The following is a 25,765-nucleotide window of genomic DNA, read 5'->3' on the forward strand; positions in this document are numbered from 1 at the left end:
TTAATTTTTTAAGTAGAACTGACGAAGTAAAAAAATGTAGTTAAATACTATAATACTGTTAAATTTTTTCCGATTTTGAGTAGTAGGCCTGATTATATTGATCTGACTTCAATAGAATGACTTGAGCCAACAAGAATTTTGTAAGTATTTTATAAGTGTTTCCAACTTTTATTGATCTATTTTTACTGACATCCTTTGCAATAATGCTCACCAGCTTATTTTCCTCCAGGAGCGGAGGCTGCTTCTAACTCGAGTGTTGAAAATAATGCATTTAATATTTAAATGGGTCAGAACATAACGCTCTAATATGTGCGTCACCATTTAAATACATGCATTATTACACTCTCAAGCTTGAAGCTTACTTTGCCGCTCCACTATGTTTCCACCCTTTCATAATATTATAGCTCTCTTATATGAGCTACAAACTCAATCTCAATATGAAGGCCTACCCACTCCAAGGGAGACACCCTTGCAATAGTTATTTGTGCAACTAGTGCACAAAGTGACAGTTTGCTGCACCGAAAGAAACGTTTACGCCCGAGCCGTAGGCGAGGGCGGAATGGTTTCTTGAGTGCAGCAGAGGAACTTTGCGCACGTATTTCACATTAAGTTTTTCCTACAGTTACCATTGAATATGAAAAGTGGGTAATTATGGGTAAAATTGCCTGAAATGCATCAAATGTTTTTCTGTGTAATTTTATTATTGATAAAAACCTTAATCCTAAAATCCTAAAGTCCTCGTTGTCGTTGGTTATAATATATAATGCATAATAATTAGCTCGTTGTGCTTCGTTGCACCTCTGCTCACTATAGCAGCCACAGCAGTCACTGTTACCAACTTCATTTTGATTTTGCTGCACTGTTGCTCCATATAACCTACTAAGTATTTTGCGTTGCCATGTTGCAAATCTGGAGTGCAGAAAAATTTTTCCCGCACTAGAGCGGAAAAGTGATTCTTTGCGTTCTGTAATCAGTGCAGCAATGGCCACTTTTCAACGTAACTGTAGGAAAAATATTATAGCACTCTAATACGAGCTACAAAAGCGCAAGCCCAATATGAAGGCCTACTTCGAAGGAGTTGAGCAACCTTCTAATACCGTATGGGTTTAGAATACCAGGTACTTAGGGGAAATATTGGGATTTAATCTAATTAACAAATTCCAGTTTGACATTTATATTATTTAATATTTCCAATTGTTATTTATCATAACATAGTAATAATTAAGGTATCTGCATACTGTAAATATAACAATACACTTGATAATAAATTTAACAACAATTTGCTTTACAAAACACTGTACACTGTTGATACACATTTATATAATATTAATTTATGCAATCCACCAATTAGTTTTTATAGTGTGTGATATTAATTAATTACACTTGAGATATAATAATATTTTTATTTGACCACATAATGAATTGATTAAATAGAGCTATATAGAATAATGATTTATTCATCGGAGAATAAATGATATTGTGGAGCTATATGCAAGAACGAGAATGAAACAAAGAAATACGTTGAAATTCCATCAATAATTAGATAGAAACATCCAACAATAATATTATTAAAGAGAGAACAGATTAACATGACATTGTATTATTTATTCCTACTAATTTCCATGATTCATAACAAAATTTTCTCTTCGAAAATTCCTCTAAATGTGTGAGGTATTTCAATCCAATATCTCGTAATTGATGGAGAAATCAAACAGAATCTCCATGGATTAATATATTTTAAACTATCCTGTTAGCAATAATGAACCCTGAGTATACCAGGCTGAATACCGTCATGTTATAATGATATCGGTTATGAAAATTAGTAATTGGTTATTATTTCTCATAGAATTGGGTGAGTTGAGAACTAAAGTGAATAATTAGTCATTTCACTGATGACAATGGCTGGAAACTCAAATTATGTTAGGATTGACATTCTATTTTGTTCTTAGGTTCATTGCAATTGGAGAACTTAAAAATATCAAGAATTAAAAAGAATTACTGGAACTCTTTGAAAAGTTATGGATGTATGAGCTGATTTTGTTTTCCAAAATGGAGTCTCTCTTCATAAAACATCAACAATATTCCCACCTAAAATTGTTGAACATTGTTGACAATAAAGTTTCAATAATTCATTATTTTTCATTTCGAATACATCTAGCAAATAAAAATCATAGATCTAATCTGCTAGTTAGGAAATGAAAACGATAGAATTATTATTTCTGAGCCCTATTTAGGTGAAAATGAGTTTGAAAATTTGAAAGATTTGCACAATTTTGAATAAGCAAAAAGGATTGGGCTGGAATTCAACCTTTTTTCTTACACATCTGGAGGGTGGAAAATCTTACAATTTTGAATATCATTATCCACCCAAGTGTTGAATTCATTTTGAAAAACTCAGTATACCATTACTTCCAAGAGCTACCTACCACAATCAACATAATTTATAAATTTCAATTAATTTGTCAATAGCTATGATTATCGAGAGAGTAGAGTAGCTATTGATATTTCCAAAATTGTAAATTGAAAAAATCTTCAATAAATGGAAAAGTAGGAGAGGATCATCATTGAACCCAATCGAGCTCCATAGATTCTCATCTGAAAGACATTGAGCATTGATAATGAACCATTATATGAGTGATACATACTTTATTAGAAAGGTTGTAGATTTTATTGTGCAATGTTTATTCTACTTCTCTTCTTTATCTAACCAAATGTGCCGTTTCCACAGCGATGAGTGACAAATTTTCCACGATATGGTAAATTTTTCTCCACAAAGTATTTCTGATTGAATATCACTTTGAACATCAGTTTTCAATTATGAATTAGAATATTGAACTCAATAAAATTTAATATTGCACATAATAGCATTCCTGCAAGACAGGATCACACACACAGTCGAAATAGTTTAATCCAATAGAAAGAATAATGTCATGTTAATAGAAATAATATTTTATTTACTAGAATATAGCATCTAAATAAGAATATTTCATTTTACTAGATTTGACATAGATTTTTTTAGATTTTGGTCTCACTCAACCTCAATTTTTCAATACAGTATTTCTATCAGAAATCTTGTTATTTTATCCACTTATTTTTAAAAGTGTTTGTGTGCTCTATATTAATTACATTTTTACACACAATATTTCAATTGGTTTCACAGTACAGTATCAAACTTAGTCTATAACACTAAAGTAACTTGGACACACTTATTACAATATTACTTGGTGTGTGCGATTATTATAATAATTATCCATTATTAATGTATAACTTACACATTGAGCGCTTCAAAAGTGGGCAGAAAGAATACCTACATTATAAAAATTGACTAGGATGAATTTGATGTCGGCGTTGCATTTGATTTTGTTAGAATAATAATATGAATGGCAATAAATTTTGAGAACATGACGTTTGAAACGATGAATGAGGAAAATATGGTTAAATCATCTTTATCGAAGCTATTCCATAGCTCCTGAAAAAATATTTTTAGATTTTTTTCAATATTTTATTTTCACACCAAACACAAATAAACAGGCTCAACTCGAGAATTTAATGAAAATGTGCAGAGTGAACTCAATAATAAATAATAGTAGGCCTATTAAAATATATAAAATTACCACTTATATCAATAGATATAATAATAGAGACTTACAAGTCTACCAATAGTTTTTAAAAGTGAATTTGAATTTAAAGTGACTGCACTTACAAATATGATAGCTCGTTCACTTAAATATCTCAATTTAAATACTCTTGAACCTGCATAATTCTATATTTAACAATACATTAATGCAACAGAGTATACATTAATTTCTTTGACATCATGAGAATCACAGACCATAAAATATAGATGAACAATGAGTGAGGAATGATTTTATACAATAAAATATTATGAGTTATGGATTGGATTAATACCAACTGGAGAGCCTTTCAAATATAAATAAATAGAATGAACAGTTCGAATAAAGTTCTTGAGAACACAAAATACCAGTAATGATTAAAGGAATTCATTTTCTATGAACTTGACGATTCATAATGAATGATAGACTAAAGATTAATTAAACACTGATCATGATAAATAAGTGAGTTTTTTAATGACTTCTCAGACAATTTCTAGGCTACTTTGAGTTGATGATCATCTCACTGCAAGCTGTTTCTTAAACGGAAGACAACTCTTCAATTATTATTGAAATTAAATAAAATCCTCTTCATGAAAAAAAACTGCTCAAAAGTGAATAGCTTTATCAAAGTATAGGCCTATAATTATCATAAATTTGAAAATAATATTTGATATTTTTCACTTGTTCTTGATACAACAGAATTAAATTTATCAATAACATAAAACTAGCTTATATATAAAATGACTGATCAAATGAAAAGTAGTTTTTTATAAAATTATGTTGGATCGCCGTATGAACTCATGAATTTCAAATGTAAATTGATAATGACTGTATTTCAGTTCTTATGAACCAAACAATGACTGATGATCATTTCGATAACAATGACTTGATGATGATTGTTTCTGTTAATATTACAGTACATTCGAAGAACAAATTATTAGCGGAATGGCTTCCATTAATTCCTTTTAACAGAGGCAGATAAAAATATATCTGTTCGTCATCAAGGACTAAAACCAGTTACTGAGGATTAAATTGTAATGAGAAACATTTTTTAAGTGCTTGGAAAATATTTTCAAAAATTACACCAACATTTATCGATATATATAATTTAAACATTCATGCATTGAGATTCCATTGAACTGATTACATTTATAAATATAATATACATTATAGAAATGGTTCATTTAATGGAACGGAACAACACACTTTGCTTGAACCGATGGTTAGCCTATATATAGTTTTCAAAATAATTATTTATTCAAATTGATAACTTTTGATGAATCTTGTACAATAAAAAACTGTATGTATCTACATCCATTTGTAAAGATTAACTTAGTTGAAAAAGTTTCAGGTGACTGATTTTTTTTTTAAACATAATTTTGAAGTAGCCTACCCTCCATGGTACTTGAATAGCCTACTGCTCTGCTCCAAATTTCTCAAGTTATACATCACTGAATACAATTATATGATAAATCATAAATAGTAAGATCCATTTGAAATTGGCAGCGTGTAGAAAATAGGTGGAAAAGTCACATATGGCCCTGGCTGCTGCTTCTGTATAGCCAGAAGTGAAAAAATTTTAATATTCCGTACAGGCAGAAAAAATTCCCCATTCAAGTTGTTGCTGTTTATACTATAACTTGAATCTATTCTCACAGAATCAGAGACGTTCAATTATTTGTATCTTAATCAAACCATTGATCAAATATAAACATTCTCACATTCTGTAGTACAGTTTTATTGATTCAACTACAGAGAAAACAATTTGAGTAAAAACAATGTTTAAGATGACACCCAAATTGTCAGGCATATTTTATGATGAAGTTAATGATATTTATGAATAATTCATTGGAATGATTGTAGTGAGCTATTAAGACTGTGCACTAGGATTTCTGTAACACATTTGAAACATTGGATTAGCAACAGTAAAGTTTTTGTAGGAATGTTACTTATCACCTTGAAAAGTATTCTAATTAACCTTTCCAACAAGTGAAGTGTAATCCGTAAAGTAATTATCAAGATCCTGACTGAATTTTCAGATTTCAATTCAAGCTTCTGAATATTTGAAGGGTTCTTGTGTGTATTAAGATAATTACAATTTGAGAATCAAGAGAAAAAGTCCCTATACTCACTTTATATATATTATGCTTCAATAATGAAAGCCTCCATTGTAATTTCTCTTTAAAACGATCAAAACCTGATTACTTGGAGTTGCATTGTATTAGGATACTATATTATGATGTTTGCATGACAACATTAATTAAATTATAGTTTTAATTACTTCATATGAACTATTGTATTTTGCCGGCCAGACAGTCGAGTTGACTAGGGCGTCCTTCAGTCTGGTAGTGCTACCTGGTCGTGGGTTCGAATCCCGCCGTATCCCATCGAATAGGCATGGACGTTTTATCATTTCATAAATCACGCTCGCACTTCCCATTACCCACACACTAGCAAAAAGCTCATGTGGTCATTATCATAATAAAACAAACAAACATTGTATAATTTCAACATTCCAAGCTCATCCATTTGAATTCGCGAAATTATACATGGAATTCATTGAAAAAAAATAATAAAGCTGAGTGACATCCGCTTCTTTGAAGCTAGATTAATAGTTTAAATTTTCCAATTCGATTAATGATGTAATTTTGTTGTAAGTAATCGTATTTTACATAATTATATCTGATGATTCCCTTTAATCTCAGATCATCTATGATTCATGATATTATAGGCCTAGTGACCGATTAGAATTTCAACCCTTACATCAATAGTACTCAATCTTACACTCCTAATCATCAAACCAAATAGTTGAGATAATACCCATAATCCAAAGCATAGATCCACAGAACACAGCTTAATAACGTCACAGATGCGTTTTTCTAGTGATAAGTCAGCATTCTCCTGATGGCGTGCGATGACGTGATAACCTGTCTCAAGCATACGGCAATATCAGGTTGTCTTTTTTCAGGTTGGCAATATCAGGGTATATTTTATTTGGTAGGCATGATCCCCACAAATCAGTCTGTTGTACCAAAGGATACAAAGAAAAAGCATAGGAATGTATTTGTATGATATTATATTCCCTGTGGTAAAAGGTTCCAATGGACGAAATATTTGGCTAATCATGTACTGGAAATGCATCCCTATGAATGAGTCCTTGAAGAATATTGCTATAGATGGTTGAGTCACGAGGAATACCTTGAAATTTCAGCGGCCTTATATGCGTCTCATAGCCTTATATATAGCGCCGTTACAGCGGCCTTAAAGTTTTCCTTCATTCCTTATACCTTTCATTAATAATTTATCAATTTATTTACAATGCAAATGACACTGATGTTATAACATTGACAGATAAAATAATAAGGTATAGTAGTCCTTGTGCTATTTTTCTTCCAAATTTATTGGTGACAAAGGTTTATTTATTTAGCTTGGCCCTAATTCTCGTAACTGAACCAACTGTACAAGATGTATTGTTGGGTAGGGATTAACGGTTTCATGAAGTAATGCGTAAAATTTACTCATTATTTGAGTAATTAATTTATAATCTAGGGTTGAACCAATGCCATAAAGCTACCTCATCACTAGAAAAACACACCTCATATTTAATGATTGAATATGAACTTGTAATAAACAAATATAAACGACTTGTTATAACTTGATGAGCTATAACTTTGTTGTAGGTTGTAACTAATAAGTTACAACCGATGTCTCGTTGATTGTCGCTGGTTATGACGTCACTGACTGACTATGTGGTTGATGCTCGCAGCTGTGATGCTTTCATAAAGTAGGTCATCATGTCGATCGGCAGTGGGAACACGATTGTTGAGTTCTTTTCGGCTGAGATGGTGTTCAGAGTCTGAAATCAAAAAAGTTGGAAGTTAGAAATGAAGTCAGTATTCACTACCAAACAGGAATTAGAATCAGTTTCATAGTCCATACATGTATTACAATTTGTATCATATTATATCATTATCATAATCCAAACAGGTATTACAATCTGTATCATGATCCAAACAGGTAGGCTATTCAGCTTGTAGCACATCAATGTGAATTTACTTGGTTTGGGGTCAAAACATCAAGCAGGGAAGGTAGACTGCAACGGAGAAGGTAGCTAAGAGTGTTAACAGTTTAACCGAAACACCGGTCTGTGAGACCAGAGGCAAAATTATTTTTCTGTAGTGGCAAAATTGTGAATCAAAAATTGCTGCCCGCTCTAATACCTTCTCCCCCACTATTTCTCAACATTCTCCAACAATGCTCGTCAGTCCCCAACTCACGGTTATCAAGTAAACATCAATCTATTGAAAACGTACCGGTCTCAGCTACCGGATCTTTCGGATAACGTTCATTTTTTACCGGTCTAGAATACCGGATGTTTCGACTAACAGATATTTTGAGCATTCAATTTTTTTCCAATGTTTCTCTTCATTATTTCGGTATTTTATTGACATGTTTTATTTGGAAGACTAATTTTTGTAGTTTCGAAAACGTTGGTTTAGGAAAATTGATGACAATGGATGAGTTATCAACCATACAAGCAAGCCCCAGCCTTTGGAACTTGTATCGATAGGATGCTTCACAATGAAGTGTCACAAAATAAACATTCAATTGAAATAGATGATTCCGACCACTATAGTTATTATTTATGAAGTTTTCTTGCTAATAAAATAACTGGAGGCTGAAAACGTTTGATCAAACAAGTTTCTTGGTAACAATGAAAAAATTATTTTTTTCAATGATTACCTTTCAGCTTTGCTATAAAGCCTATATTGATAAAATATTTCTCCATGATTATTGTTCTGAGTAGTAACTGATGTTCTTACATCCAACATTATACATTTATTACATATCAATGTTTTCAATTTTTTTTCTATTCTTCCATCACTTAATTCGCAACTGAAATCTATATTATACTTTACTATAATTAAAACTTTCCAATGAAAAATATTTAAATTCATATTTAGTAGAAAATATATCAAATATAACACTTTAAGCAAGAACCGGTCTGTGAGACCGGATGTTTCGGTTTAGGTCAGTTCTGACCATGTTTCGGTTAGTGTTAAAAAGCAATAGTTGGTTTAAAAAATATGACAGAGCATAGTGAAGCGGCGAAGGTGGAGTGCAACGGAGAAGGTAGCTGAGAGTGTTAGAGAATAATGCTTGTATTGAAAAATGTGTCAGAACATATATTGGAGCGGCAACGGAGTCAACGGAAAAGGTAGCTGAAAGTGTTGAAAAGTAGTGCTTGTATTAAATGTGCAAAAGCTAAAAATGAACTTTCAAATGGTAATATTTTTCATTTTTTTTTCAATTTGATATCATCAAGCAATCAAAATGAAAAAAGTTTTCTCAGGAAAACATTTTTTCCGATCATTACTTTTGAGATATGAGTTTGCATTTTAGGGACAGAACATTTCAAATTCGGTAAGAGATAAATCCATGAGAATCAGAAGATTTATTCTCTATGGTACTGTTGATTGAATAAACCAAAAAAATTTCTAAAAAGATCAATTTTTAATAAAGTTATGAAATATTTACTTTTATTTGAGTTATTTTTGGTAAATTGAATAACTTTCTCAAAAATTGATATTTTTAGAATTTTCTTGTTTTATTGAATCAAAAATACCATGTAGAATTTATCCTCTGAATCTCATGGATCTCTTACCAAATTAGAAATGTTCTGTCCCAAAAATTTAGACTCATATCTCTAAAAGTAATGATCGGGAAAAAGGTTTTCCTGAGATAACTTTTTCATTTTGATAGCATCTTGATATACAAATCGAAAAACTTTGAAAAATATCACCAGTAGAAAGTTCACTTTTAGCCTTTTCACAGCCTTAAACAATGTGTGAGAGCATAGTGCAGCGGCAAAGGTGGAGTCAACGGAGAAGGTATCTGAGAGGGTTGAAAGATGATTCTTGTATACATGTGTCAGAACATAGTGGAGCGGTGAAGGAAGAATAGAAGTGGTAGAGAAAAGATACAGTTTAAACAAAAATTATTCGTTCATCGTCCATAGTAGAAGGTAGAAGGAAGCGGATACATTCAAATACATGGAACACATTTTCAACACTCACTGTCACCATCTCTGATATCTTTCACCTTCGCCACTCCACTGTGACCCAATCCAATGATTGACCTAAGCCTAAGCCAATCTAACAATGTATCCAAGCCAATATAGAGAATGATTGACCTAAGCCAATCTAACAATGTATCTAAGCCAATATAGTTAACCACCATCTACCTTTAACGCTAATCCACAATTACTTGAAGGTTTGGTCGCATTTATTCATTTATAATAAATTTATTATGATGTGTTCCATTCCGGGTTCAAACGGAAAGCTAGCTCCTTTGAAACCGTGATTGAATAGATTCGATATTATTATTATAGGACCTACGGTCGTCGACAACGCTCCATAAGAGGCCATGTATTTAAATAAAAATATAAATCCAAGTACCATTTTAAAAATTGTGTTCTTATGATAATGTCGTCACATTATTTAGAACATATGTTCTTAAAATATGTCGTCATAACATGTTTCGGCTATGTAATGCCATTATCAAGTTCTAAGACTATAATGCCATGTATTCCTAAAGGTGCGTTTACACCAAAGTTATTAACAAAATGTTCATTTTTCCGTCCGGAAATACGGAAATCCGTCAATACGGAACTTGACAAACACATATGTTCATCATGTGTATGATAAGTTATGTTCAATCTAATAGAATCTATAAGAAGGGAGAAATAAACATTTTGCTAATAACTTTGGTGTAAACGCAGCTTAACTATATCCATCACTAGGCCTAACACAATCCCTCATTTGAAAATAATGAGCTATGAGCTAATGAACGTATAATGAGCTAGTGAGCTGAACAATATTGAAGTGACATAAAATATTTCAAGATACCGGTGGAAGTGGGGGAAGAAATACAAAATTCCAATTGAAATGAACTTTGAATTGAGTACCTGTAGGTAACGTAGTTGTAGAGCAGCCGGTGAATCTCCGATAACCTCAGATGCTTCACGCAGAGCCCGTGACGCCTTTTGTTCTCCCTCAGCCGCAATTACCTGAAATGAAAAATAGACAATGTAAAAGTTTGTAAAATATACAAAAATACAAGAAAGATGAATTCAAAAAATCTAGGCCAGTAGGCCTAGGCGGACTATATTGAAAAGCTCTCAATATTTATTCATCTCTATATGGAGGCAAACAGCTTGTGAGTTGTTGCTTATGAAACTGTGCAAACTTCAACGTTATCACAATGATTATTAGCTCTTGAAGCTAGCTTCAATTAAAGTTCTGTAGTACCTTACTGGAAGTATTATCCTATCAAATTTACCTCACAATAGAATAATTGATTGGAAGAATAGAACAGTTATTTGTAATTTCCTCAAAATTATTGGGAGAATCTTCATTGAAGTTGTAAATTTTCAGCAGAAAAAATGACTACGGTTGGAATCGAACCCAGAATATTCCATTCATAAGTCTCCTGGTTGTTACTCAAAGACCAAGGAGATCCAGCAGGGAAAGAGACTATTTGATTGGACTTTTATCGTTACTCCAAATGAATCATGAATTGGATGAATTTGTTCTATTATAATTTAATAATAGAACGCTGCTATGAAACTGCGCTGCGTTTTATAAGAATAAATTGATCCATGATTGGCCTATAACATCCTCGATACATTTGAAATCCCTTTGGGAAATTTCAAGTTGATCAGTTTGGTTTTTCAGAAGTGATAATGCGTCAAACATGCTTTTTCCATCCTGTGCATGTTGATTTCAACTATTTATTCTATTAAAAGTATAGAATACATATAGAATAGAATAGATATGGAAGACATATGAACGAGGAAGAAATGTTTCTAGGAAAGGCGCTGACTATGCAATCCGCACTACACCACTTAGAAGTTGTCACTGAAAATAAAAATCTTTCACGGCCAACTTGACTTTGAAGTTTAAGTTGTAGTAGCAAATCCATTGTTAATTTATTATTAAACGAGAATCCAAGTTAATGTATTTGTTTAATTATTTAAAACAAGAATCCATTGATTTTCAAGTTGAACATTTTTGTGTAACAGCGTTTTAAGTCGTTAATAACAAAATGTTAATAACTTAATCCTTATAGATTCTATTACATTGAACATATCCTATCATACACATGATGAACATATGTGTTTGTCAAGTTTCGTTAAATCCAATAGAATCTATAAGGATTAAGTTATTAACATTTTGTTAATAACTTTGGTTTAAACCCAGCTTTACACTCAAATACTCCACATTGGATCTATTGTGAAGGTTACACTGACTTTGAAATGTAACATTCACAGTCATGAGGATATACGACAAGAACTGGGTGCCTTCAACATGAACGAGAAGGTATAATATCTTATCGCAACCAATGGAGAGAGCATGTCAACAGAATGCCAGCAGGAAGGATTCCTGTGGATTCCCGTTGAAGGATTTCCCATGAAGACTCTGAACTACCAACCGAGAGGCAAAAGAGATATAGAGGTAGACCTCGCAAAAGATGGCAATAGAATACAAAATATGTGATAGCTGCTAGGAAATTTTCAATTTCATTATACTGTAGATTTATTGTATGATGTAAAACAATTCAATTTCAATTTCAGATTTACTTTATAATGTAATAGAGAAATTGACAAAATTCAGTGCTGTGTGTGGTGCAATACGTAGAACAATAGGGAAGAGAACAAGACAATAAGCCATTCAGATGAAGTTCTACAGACTCAGCAAACCAATTGCTGTACCAATAATAGCTTAGGAAGCGAAGCCTGGGTGTCAATGAAAAAAACTAAGTCCCGTATTCAAGCAGCCGAAAAGAGGTTCCTTCGAGCAGTCAAAGGTCACACTAGGTTGGATTACATGAGAAACGACTTAATAAGAACCGAACTGAATGTGGAATCTTTATTACAAATATTTAAGAAAAGTAGAGAAGATTGGTCTAGCCATCTACTTCGTATGCCAGCAAATAGACTTCCAATTCAAGCTTGGCACTACAAACCCGATGGGAGAAGAGGCGTCGGACGAACGATGAAGGAATGGATGATGGAACATGCCAACAGAGTCTAATCATTGTATGACGATGAATGTAATAGGTTTGATATACTGTTGAGAGTCGGAACATAAGGCAAGAGCCTATCACCTTGAAAGAAGAAGATGATATTCACAGTCATACAATCTTTTAATATGTTGGATATTTTTATGAAACTTTGCGAAATATTCACCTTGGCACGAGCTTCCCTTGCTGCTTCAGCCTCAGCCGCCATTGCTCTTTGCAGTTGGATTGGCAGCCTCACATCCTTGCTGTAATTACAAACAAAATAATTGATTAAGGCTCAACTCACACTCACGGCGACTCAAGTCGAGAAGAGACTGCAACTCTAGTATCTTCTCAACGCAGCATGTTGTTGTGTTTTCAAATGGTGACACTCAGACCAGTCGACTTGACATGTTGGTCGAGCCTCGACTTAAGTTGCATATTACCATGCACTTTTAATGAAAGTGAGGTCAAGTTTTATGAAAGTGATGTTTTATCATCTCGAATAAGACAATAATACGAATAAGATTAGATCATATATCCATAATAATTATTATAAAATTTGTTACATGCGCAGAAGTGACGAATTGGATCTCATATTTCTAATAATATTTCTACAAGAGATGGAGTAGCATGGAACTGAAGTAGTAACAATGAGCAAGAAAGTCGTAAGGTCGAGAGATTGGAGTATCCTCTACTGGAGTCTTACGATTTGAGTCGAGGTAGTATGAGTTGAGCCTAAGTTCCACAGTCGATTGGATTCTGATAGCTTGTGTGACCAACAGATCACAATCTTGTCATATCTAGAAATATAGAAGAATCAAGTATCCAGTTAGCTCTTCTCGTCTACTTAACTGTGTAGTATTTCCTAACTCATTGTTATGTCATTAGATTTGCATAAATATATTTTAAAATGTAACTCTTAAGGTGATTTTACGAATAACAGGCAAACCTCCACTAATCTTCTCTCGAGTTCATATTGGTTAATTGTTACAAATAATAAACAATCAATCTTCGGTAACTGATGACGATTAAGTTGTCAGCACAAGTCAAGATGAGCTGCGAATGATTAATAATCAACAATTAGTTGATTGAGATTTGGGTGCATCTGATGTTTGAAGCGTGGGTAGACGGATGAAACCAATAAGACTATCAATCAATGAATGGAGGAAACTTGTGGTTTGTTTCAGGTGCAGTCTAATCTGAAACTGAGGCATGTCAATGCCAGCTTTGGAGATATGACGGAGGCAGCCATGATGAATCAATTACAAGACAAAGCTCAACCGAATGCTACTCTGAAGCGAGTCATCAGTGCTTGAAGAGGAGAGACACAAATTTCCAATAGACTTCTTGCATATAATAAGGTGCGTACAGATATACGCGCCGCGAACATGAGCAATTCATTTTTAATCAGCTGACTATATCTGTATTTTTACAGAAACGGTAAGATACAGTTATAAAAAGCTTGGCATCAGCTGATTAAAAGTGAATTGCTCATGTTCGCGGCGCGTATATCTGTACGCACCTTTAGATATTTTATAGAAAATGAGGAAATAAGAGACTTGACTAATAATAATTGATGAGTTGAAGTTTCAGTTATTGTAGGTAGAGAATTCCTCAAAATGATCTTCTTTTGAGAGATCTTATTTTTGAATTATTATTAAAGTGTATTATTATTTTTCATGTATTCAATTACAGGCTATTTCTGAATGAAAATGGAATGTATTAACAGCTCTATTTACTATGAGAAATAGTTGATTATTATATAGAAATTATAAAATACGCGTATGTATAGACATACAGTACTCACATTTCTACCCGTTCAACTTTGATTCCCCATGCTTCGGTTGCATCATCCAAGTTGGTCTGAAAAAATCAAGGAATAAATTACTGTATAAGGTTTATTTCATGGTTCAAATAATATTGATATGAGTTCCACCTTTTCATCTTCATATAATTAGGCCTTCAGTCTATTTTTTATTCTAAATAATATTATTGTCTTATTCACTTTACCAATTTGACTTCTCCCCACCACCACTAACTTGTCACTACGTTTATTTCATAGTGTAACAATACTCTTTTCCTACAGTTACCTTGAAAAGTGGCCATTCCTGCACTGATTAAAGAACGCAAAGAATCACTTTTCCGCTCTAGTGCGCAAAGTATTACTTTGCGTACTCCAGATTTGCAACATGGCAACACAAAATAGTTGGTGGGTTATATGGAGGATTAGTGCACGTAAACAAAAACTAAGTTGATAACAATGACTGTGGTTAAATTTGGATAAGAATCATTTCAATGGCTACCCTACATTTATGATAAAATCCCAATCTAGAAATCCAAAAAATGAATAATGTTCATCTAAAACATAATAATTAAATAATCATCATTCATGAATTCTCATCATTTAATAATAAATAATAGTTCTTTTCTATTGATAATTATTATTTCAACTGCAAGCAATGAGAAAAGTAGCAAATATACATATAAAACTCGAATTTTGAGGTTAAATGATTACCGTTAGATATCCATATGAATATAAATAATAAAAAACATATACTACAATAAAATATTCTATGTTGTTCATGTTATTTTTATAAATAGTTTTCAGTTTACTCTGAGCATTTTTCTCGGTAATTTGATCAAGAATCTAAATTTCTGAATCTTGTTTCAGTACTTTTTAGCTGGATGAAACAAACTTAGGTACGATTCTTCCCGCTAGGTCGCGCGCTTGTTGGTTCAGCCATCTTGTTGTGTTCAGTCATCTTGCAGCTCGGTTCAGCCAATCAGCTGTTGGCGTGTATTTTGAATGCAAATTTTTTGTTCTATCTGTATTTTTTCTGATTCTTGAATGAATAAAAAATGAGAACTTTGGCTGAGAATTTTCAACTTCAATTGGATTATTAATTTTTAAATGAATTAAGGCTGTTATTAATAACAGCATCACACACACAAACATTTGATGGATTTCAGCTATCATTTTACCCATAATTACCCACTTTTCATATTCAATGGTAACTGTAGGAAAAATTTAATGTGAAATACGTGCGCAAAGTTCCTCTGCTGCACTCAAGAAGCCATTCCAAAGTAAACGTTTCTTTCGGTGCAGCAAACTGTCACTTCGCGCACTAGTTGCACAAATAACTAGTTTACCACTCAGTGTGAGAAACACTGAGAAAGTTGCCAACAAAATGTGCCCCCTCTAATAATCCAAGCCGACTACGATCTTTCGGAAAAAACTGTCAACTTTTGTTGTTCTACATTCACAAATATTGAAAACTTTTCGTTGGAAAACTATTTTTGCTTAACATTTCGTTGTTGACAACTTTGGTTTAAACGCAGCTTAAGGCTCACTTAAGGCCTGTTTACGGAGTTGAAGTCAATTATTTCCTCCTTCCTATCGGTACAACATATTTTCTTATATTCTAACCAAAACGGAAAATCTTATCTATCTTTTTTCGAAAACAATTGACGTCCTTTGAACAGTTCTTATGAACGAATTTTCTTTGCTATTTAGTTTTGGTCAATATTATCTTAATAGTTTTTTCTTTTTTTCAGTACCATACATAGCCTATATGTATATATATATATATATTATATATATATATATATATATATATATATATATATATATATATATATATATATATATATACTTTTTAAACTACAGAAATTTGGGTTCAACAACATTAAGTGCTCTCCACATCCTCTAAAGATGCTATTTTATTTATTTACTCTACTTTACTTATTCTATTGTTTTTTATTGTAATCTTCAACTGTCAGTTGTTATAATGCAGTTCACGGTGCTCATTCCCCACACCCAAACTTGTTGTCTTTGTGGGGAATATTCACTATTTATATAATGTTTCTGCTGCTGTATTACTTTTTTGTGAATATAGATCATTTTGTGAAGAAAGTTGGTTTGCTGTAGCAAAAGTCCTTAGTTCTATTTATACAGAGTGTTCCAACGAAAGGTGTAACAGCCAATTGCCATGGATTCAAAAAATATGTTTGACAATTTTGAACTCTTTATGAACGCTCAAAGTTGAAGAAAGTACATTCTCGAATCCAAAGCCCAAATTTCAAACAGTTTGAACGCTCATAGAAAGTTCAAAAACTTTAAACGAAGGAACAAATTGTATGAATCTTATTGGAAATGTCTTTCTCTCTCCAACCATATCCTTAGAATTAGATTTTGACTGATAGTTTTCAATTCAATTCAATTTATTAGGAAAACACAAAACAAAATAACAAAGAATTACAAAACAAATAAAATACAATAAAATGTTACAAATACAAAAAAGGGCTTTGTGGTTGGGTGTGTTGGAGAAGAGAAAAAAACAGAGGAAGATACCTAGCCAACTATGGTTTCCCATGTAATAGGCAGGCGAAGAAGAGAAGAGAGAAGTGATGAGGGAAAAAGGGAAGGGGGAAATGGGGGGAAGAAAGAAAACAGAAGAATAGTTACTCAAAATAAAGGTAAGCGAGTCCACTGAAAAATGAAAAAAATTAATGGAAAAAACAATGCTGGAGCAGAATCTCGAGTCATATATCTAAATGAAAGAAGAAATTACTGTATGTCCAGTTTTTATATCCAGTTTGATTTTTCCGCTGATCTTATTGTCCATGAGAAAGTGATTTGGAATGAGGTTTATTATTTTAGTACCTCACGTTTCTATCACGTTTTCTATAGTCATTGTATGTTTCACATATTGACGTTTTCCAAAAATATCGAAAAATCCATATATCTCGAAAACTAAGGTCGACATAGGAAATTGTACTGAACATTTTTTGCTGCAAATTTCATGGTCTTCGACTGTCACACCTTTCGTGAGTCACACCTTTCGTGAGTCACACCTTTCGTGAGTCACACCTTTCGTGAGTCACTTTGTATAGCTCCCATTGAATACTGGAATTAATTATTATCATAATAATAGCACGATAATGAAATTTTATAAGACAATGGCAGCTCCACTACTACTCTATGGTAGTGAATCGTGGCTAACATCAAAGCCACTTGAGAGTAAAGTGCAGGTAGCTGAGATGAGATTTCTTCGCAGAACTAAGGGCTGTGACAGAAGAGATCACATCAGAAATAAGGATATACGGAAAGAGCTGAATATCTTCTGCCTGAATGAGAGAGTTGCATATTATCGTCAGCAATGGAAAGAGCATGTGGAACGAATGTCAGCTGATAGTCTTCCTCAAAGAATTTTCAAGTATAAACCGGTAGGCAAAAGACACATAGGCAGGCCACGAAAAATATGGCAATGATCATTATATTTATTATAAAATAAAAACAGTAGATTGTAGTGATGCTTATGATGATATCACATTAGATTATATTGGTGTTATTAATTTATAGATTTTATTTATTATTTTTTTTTATTTTAATTACAAGCTGAATGTGAGTCGGAACAGGCAATAGCCTAATCCCTGATTGAAAGAAGAAGAAGAAGATTATTATCATAATTGCTGTCCTTCACTAACCTGCATAGTGTTGGATATAGCCTCTCGCTCGCTGAGAATCTCGTGCAACGGCCGGGTGCCAAGCACATTGCGCAGTGTGGTCTGCGCAAGTAGGCGCGTGGAGTGGTGCGCGTTGGCCACATTCGCCACCGATATGGTTGCATTGGACACCCTGTAGTACACCACTGCATCCACAGACACTGTCACACTGTCTTTGGTCAGCACCTGTATAGCACCCAAAAGTCAATTCAGTATTATTTATTCCAATTTGTAGATTTGTCATTAAAAAATGATCAATTGATAAAAATTCATATGAATATAATGATTGTACATGATTGAAAATAAATTACTATTCACAGGTTTACTGTAGCAGACAATGTATTATTGTAAGGTTCACTTTCAACTGTCAGCGTTGGTTAAATTTTGGCTAAAAATTGGTTAAATCTACGATATATGTATAGGAAATGCTGACATTTTAAAGTGAATCTTACTATAGTGGAAGAGTTTTATATTTTAAAATAATTCCTATAATTTTTATAGCTTCTGAGTGCTTTTAAATTTGGAAGTTATAGAAATTATAAATATTAGAGTGGAGTATTGTTCTTCTTTTCTTGATATCACTACATTACTGTGCTTGCTCTTCATAATAATATTATTTTTCCATGTATGAGAGCCCTATTACACAGTAATAACATAGAGAAACATTAACGTAAGTAGGTATCCCATGGTGTAGGGCGTCTATATCGCAAATTTTACTGTTATCTCATGCCGATTACTGTTGGTTATTGTCGAATTTTACTGTTTTGTTGAGGTGAAAGTGTATGAACGGCACAATATGAGAGACTTCCAGTGTCACACAGCTTCACGAAAAAGAATTTAATGAGCTATCGGCTTGAGATAACAGTAAAAGTTGCGACATAAACGCCCTATACCATGGGATATCTACTTATGCTATTGTTTCTCTGGTAATAATAAAATATATTTGACTCATCATTATCAAAGATACGATTACTTATAAGATTCGTATAATACTATCAAACAAGATATATTCATGACCATATATTACACCATCAAAGATTTGATAAAATATGTTGTCATATTATGCATATGACAGTGTAATGAGGCCCTTATGTTATGCATGCATTTATACCTGTGCTCAGGCTTGCCTTTGGATGTTGATCTTACTAATCTTAGATCGTAATCTGATAACTTAATTATCTTAGAGCTCTAGTTGCAAATTTTGTTCCAATATTGATTGGATGATATAGGTATTATGTGAGTATGTTTGAAATAACGATTGAGTTATTCATTCATATGGAAAACTAAATGTACTCAATCAAATCAAATGAAAATGATACTATCAACTAGAAGGAAATTGGGATTCAGGAACATTGACTGTTGAAGTTCATCAGCGATAATGCATGACAATAAGTCTACATTGAAAAGTTTAGCCAATAAAATACAGAGTAATCCTTCAATGAAATTCTCATAATTAAGATCTTCCAATAGAAAATGTAGGTCTTTATATTTTTTTGATTTGTAATATCAATATACTATTTTCAATAGATATATTTTATTGATTCTTATCGTATATTTTCTGGTATGCAGAAAAATTAATAATAAATAGTAGAGAATCAAGTCTGCATGCACAGTGATGAGAGTGTATCACTAAAATTAATTGAAATCTACAAATGAAAGTTTGATTTTCCTTATCTGCTCACACCAATAGTGTTTATCAGGGGTTGATAGAATTGGCTAACTCGGAACTCGCTGACTCTATGTTGAACTGCCATATGAATCAATACTACATCGATCAGAGCAGTTTTGATTCATACGGCAGAGTTTAACATGGAGTCAGCGAGCTCCGAGTTAGCCAATTCTATCAACTCTTTATCAGTAACATGCTTGAAAAATATGATGGTAGATAAAAGTACAGCCAAATTAGTAACAAGGATAAAATTGTATGACAAATATTTCTGGAAGGTGTAAAACATTAATGGATCATGCAACACGCGATAACAGCTAGGTACTACTGAATTTCTTATGAATGTTATAAACCTTGAATTTTGTATCACTTCTGCCGTGAATTCTATACATTCTCAACTCATGGATATCAGGAAGGTATCATGCCCATGCAATCCAACAAGAACATTCTGAATACCATTATTATCATAAATTGCATGGTTTTGTTGAATAAGCTATTGTGATTATTTAGTAAAACTTCATTTAATCCATGAATTCAATCTCCTCATACTGTTTGAATGGGATGCATAGATTTAATCACATAAAAAGATATTTCATTGTAGATTATTTGTCATGCAGCTCAATCTAAATGGATCATTTCGAAATAGTTTCTGAATTTCAAAATATATTGGAGATAAAATACTTCAGAAACTAATACTTTACATTATCATGCTGAAATAATAGAAGAATTCATTCAACTTGAAAAAAAAAATACAAATGGAATTTGAATTGATACTACACAGTATAGGCTATAGTATAGAATAGATAGCAGGCTATTCTTGATCAGTGTATACAATTTATTGGAATACAGTAGTTTAGCTTCTCCCAGAAACGTTGAGCCAGTTACACATTTATCGATTTTTGGACGTTCGATTTTTTGCCGTCCTTATAAATTCCACCAGATTAAACGGGACTTGACAAACATCATCTGTTTAATCAAATCCTATTATATTGAGCGAGCAATTACTGTATTTTGATATCTGGTTATTTATGATTATTTATATCTGGTTATTTATGCTCAACGTATCTCGAAAACGGCTCTAACGATTTTCACGAAATTTAGAACATAGTAGGTTTAAGATATAAAAATTCGATTGTACTAGGTCTCATCCTTGGGAAAACTCGCTAAACGACATTAAAAGGATTATTCATCCTTGGCTAAAACAGCTGTGAATAATAAAAAAGCGAGTATGTAAAAAATAAAAATATCGCATCCCCGAAATTGATAAGATGACATATAGCCAGCTGTGAAATATAATCACGATCATTTTAGAGAATTGTGTTCTGTTTATCAATAAATAAAAATAACTAGCGAAGCTCGGTGCTCTGATATTAGAAATTATAAAGCTGGGTTTACATCAAAGTTATTGACAAAATGTTGATAACTTAATCCTTATAGATTCTATTAGTTTAAACAGAACTTGACAAACACATATCGTGTGTATGATAAATTATGAACAATCTAATAGAATCTATAAGGATTAAGTTATTAACATTTTGTTATATACTTCGGTGTAAACGCAGCTTAAGGATGACAAAAAATCGTACGTCCAAAAATCGGTGTGTGTGTAACTAGCCTTAAATTTTACCATGTATTAGAAAGTTGAGAGAATAATTCATTTATTAATTAATCCATTTGAATATTATTCTTCCGATATTATTCATCATCATAATATTATTACTCTTGCAGGCCTACTCTAATAACTATTCAAACCTCCATTAGACAATATAATAAAAAGGAAACAGTTATTGTGATGAGTCTATGTTATCACTAGCAAAGTTGTGTCGTTTAAACAAGACAAACAACTAAATTCTAAGCCGCGGTTGCTAACAAATCTAGCAGAAACAATTTCTAACTTCCACTAATTCTAACTTCCATCTTCCACTTGCAAAACACTATCTTCTTTATAACTATATACATCATACAGATAATACACAAACCTCTGTATAACTGTATACACTCTTCGGGTACCATACAAGGGTCCATGTTAGGTAACTATAGATACAGACTCCAGTGATATCTATACAACTGCTCCATGTTGTACATCTATACAAACTCTATTAGTATATCTATGTCAACTCTATTTGGCAATCTCTTCTCTTGTTTTATATCTGTATTTATCATTATATTCTGTTGTAAACTACTGGAAAACAGATCTAGAAACCTGGCCAAACCACGGAGTTGTTGGCAGATCTCTCACTCTCACTCTCACACACTCTCTCTCGCTCTCTCAAGCTCTCTCTCTCACTCTCTCAAGCTCTTTATCAGAAGATCAGAGCTTGCTGCTCAACTTGCTATAAACTTTGGACTTGCCAACTCGCAAAGTTCGAAATATCATTATCATGGGCCGGTACTCCATTGGTCCTTTCTCCATCACTTACTGGCAATCCATGTAATGAATATTGATTGGACGGGGTTGATCCTTTACATATTCATCTTCTTAATTTTGTCCAATTTCTCTTCTGATTCCTTTTCTCTTCCTGTTACTAGTATTCATATTCTCCGCCAGACTCCAGTAGAATCCATTCAATTACCAGGTACAGTTCATATCACTACAATCACTCAATTTCACTTTCAATGTAGAAGTGACTGGATCATGTAAACCATGTTCAGTATCTCTGACATTAACACATTGAACATTCATATTTGGTTGATATTTTGACAGATATCCAAGCTGTTTGAATACCTCTGTAACTTTGGGCCAATGTATGCATCATCATCACTTTCCGTCACTCAAGCACAAGTATGGGACTGAGGAATCGTCCTCACTAAAAAAAATGTATTCCTAATTGATAATGATTACATTTTATCATATGAAATTGAATAACCATTCAATTTGTCAATGTATACTACGCGTTATATAGCCAATAACGGTAAGAGCGATAACAATTTGAAGACTGTTAAAAATGAAATAGAAACCCATTCCAAAAGTCAAGAGACAGTTGAGTTGTTCAAGAAACTATCTCAAAAGTATGAATAATCTGATCCAAATGAACTGAATAAATTATTGTATAAACTCATCAGAGAGCTGATCAATATACCGTGGTCATACAAATCGCGTTACCAAATTAATCATATCAAATTAATTCCCAGGCAAGAGAATAGGAATACAAGAATTCTACACCCAATTCTATCAATTTGTTCCAAGTGATTCTGCTTTACCACTTTCAATTTCATAACAAATGAACTACCTTACAAGTGGAATTTCAGTTTTACCGTCGTATATAATTTTAAACCTCCATCTCATCATTAATTTTCAAATAAAACCATGAATATCAATGCACCAATAAAATTTATGGGTGCATTAACTAACTCATATTAACGTTAATAACTAACCCATACTAGTAGTTCTGTGAACAGTAGACCTCACGCAGTTTGCTCATCCACAAGAATCTGATGTCACCTGTTTGAAATGTTAACAAACTCAGTTCACGTTTGAATTTGTATTCCATATGATACGACGTATAATTCATCCAGTTCCGTGATAATCTATCCATCCGATGGAAATCAATTTTTTAAAATCAAAAATATAATAATTTCTTTAGCATTATTTGGTTCATTTGATTATCATTAATCACCTATAAAATTAGTTTCCATTTCAAATGTGAGAATACTGATACTGATGGGCACGCATAATAATACCATGACTGCAAAACAAAATATTGAAACCAAAGACCTTAAAGATGCATAACTCTCTAAGGTCTTTGATTAAAACTATGGACCTTATAGAAATAGTCACGGTTTTCCCAGAACATCTGTGTAATCCACTAGTCAGTTGATTGATTATGAATAATAAGGTCTTTGGTTAAAACTATGGACCTTATAGAAATAGCCACGGCTTTTCCAGAACATCTGTGTAATCCACTAGTCAGTTGATTGATTATGAATAATTCCTTAGTCTAAGGAATCCTATCCATAGGAATAATCCTATCTTCAGAGTAGATGGTATATTATAGTGATATCAGAGTATGGAGGAATTCCTTTTTCCATTTATATTATCCTTGAAATTCAAAATCTCAAAAAACCTTGTGTATACATCTACGTGCAGTTGGGAAAGGAATATTCCTGCCAAATCTCATCGAATTCTATCACCGCGTTTGGGCGTAATCGCGTTACATACAGACAGACAAAGAAAGAGTTAAAACATAGACCTCACTACTTTTGTTCAATTACTTTACTCGTGAATACTCTAAGTAAATATTATTCTTCATAGACAAAATTATAGACAATATTATTATACATACAGACAGACAAAAGAAAATCCAAGTTAAAACATAGACCCCACTACGTTTGTTCAATTACTTTACTCGTGAATACTCTATAGTTATTTGTGCAACTAGTGCGCAAAGTGTCAGTTTGCTGCACCGAAAGAAACGTTTACGCCCGAGCCGTAGGCGAGGGCGGAATGGTTTCTTGAGTGCAGCAGAGGAACTTTGCGCACGTATTTCACATTAAGTTTTTCCTACAGTTACCATTGAATATGAAAAGTGGGTAATTATGGGTAAAATTGCCTGAAATCTATCAAATGTTTTTCTGTGTAATTTTATTATTGATAAAAACCTTAATCCTAAAATCCTAAAGTCCTCGTTGTCCTTGGTTATAATATATAATGAATAATAATTAGCGCGTTGTGCTTCGTTGCACCTCTGCTCACTATAGCAGCCACAGCAGTCACTGTTACCAACTTCATTTTGATTTTGCTGTACTGTTGCTCCATATAACCTACTAAGTATTTTGCGTTGCCATGTTGCAAATCTGGAGTGCAGAAAAATTTTTCCCGCACTAGAGCGGAAAAGTGATTCTTTGCGTTCTGTAATCAGTGCAGCAATGGCCACTTTTCAACGTAACTGTAGGAAAAGTAAATATTATTCTTCATAGACAGTTAGTAGTAACAAACTTAATACAGGATAAATTCCAGGGAATCACCTCTTCTTCATACCGTTGACTAACAGTTTTCTACATTCACACCAAATGTAGCTGGTACTGAAATAACTTGGAATTGCTAACCTCTACAATAATTCAGAACGAAACTGTACTGTTTCCAAAGCACACACCCTCCATCAGCGCCAATGTTGACGTTGCAAGTCGAGCCAGCGAATTCCCGACGTTTATTCGTTGCGAACTAAACGATAAATTAATAATATCTTTGAAAACACACCACGGGTTTTATGGAGTGAGTCAAGTTTGAGTTCTCGGGGACAGATTGGTGCTCGGAAACCGACTGAAAAGAGACAGGAATCATTAATTAAACAGAGATTCGTTGTGCAGTGTCGAGGTAGGGAGACGACATAATTGGACGGCTTATTTCAGATGCCAGTGACATGGCGGAGTTTTGAAGTTGTAAGAGACGAAAAGTGGGCTGTCTTAATTTATTAGGTCACTACTTCTCTTTCTATCTTTCTCTCACTTTTTTCTCTCAGAGTTGAAACCTCTCTTTCACATTTTTTCCTCTCAAAATCATTACCTTTCTTCCCCTACTCTATTTCACTTTATAATTTTTACTATTTACTCTTACCCTTTACTCTTTCACTATCTCAGTCTTCCACTATAATAATTTTTCTCATACTTTACTATCTCTCCCTTTTTAACTTGCTATCTCTCTTTCAATAACTGATGTTTGAAGTTCAGATTCAAATTTGTTTGACTCAAAAACATACACTATAATATTATAACATCTGGAAATAATACAAGAAAAATACTATTAAAATATATAAAAAAACTCCCAAAACTGCAGTATATTTTCATGTAATCTATGTTTAAGGAGTAGCCTACAAGGTAAAACCTGTGCATAGACCGAAGTATATTTATAAATCAAGCTTTCCCTCTCCCAACTCACCCGGTCGTGTGTTAATGGGAAGGATATTTTATATCCTTC

General features: G+C 32.9%; 1 protein-coding gene across 6 annotated transcripts in view; it reads right to left on the reverse strand.

Moving 5' to 3' along the window:
- Positions 1 to 1,207: 1,207 nt before the first annotated feature.
- LOC111043416 (band 7 protein AAEL010189) overlaps positions 1,208 to 25,765 on the reverse strand; it is a 320,350-nt gene continuing 295,792 nt past the window's right edge. For all 6 annotated transcript variants that reach the window (XM_039429945.1, XM_039429944.1, XM_039429941.1 and 3 more), the window contains 5 exons: positions 18,168 to 18,371; positions 14,488 to 14,543; positions 12,865 to 12,943; positions 10,582 to 10,683; positions 1,208 to 7,470 (listed from right to left, as the gene is read on the reverse strand). In XM_039429945.1, coding sequence (XP_039285879.1) covers positions 7,360 to 7,470; positions 10,582 to 10,683; positions 12,865 to 12,943; positions 14,488 to 14,543; positions 18,168 to 18,371 — 552 coding nt within the window. In that variant the 3' untranslated portion in view covers positions 1,208 to 7,359. The remainder of the gene's footprint in view (positions 7,471 to 10,581; positions 10,684 to 12,864; positions 12,944 to 14,487; positions 14,544 to 18,167; positions 18,372 to 25,765) is intronic.

Source organism: Nilaparvata lugens, chromosome 6 (genome assembly GCF_014356525.2).
Source record: "Nilaparvata lugens isolate BPH chromosome 6, ASM1435652v1, whole genome shotgun sequence".
Taxonomy (NCBI): Eukaryota; Metazoa; Arthropoda; class Insecta; order Hemiptera; family Delphacidae; genus Nilaparvata; species Nilaparvata lugens.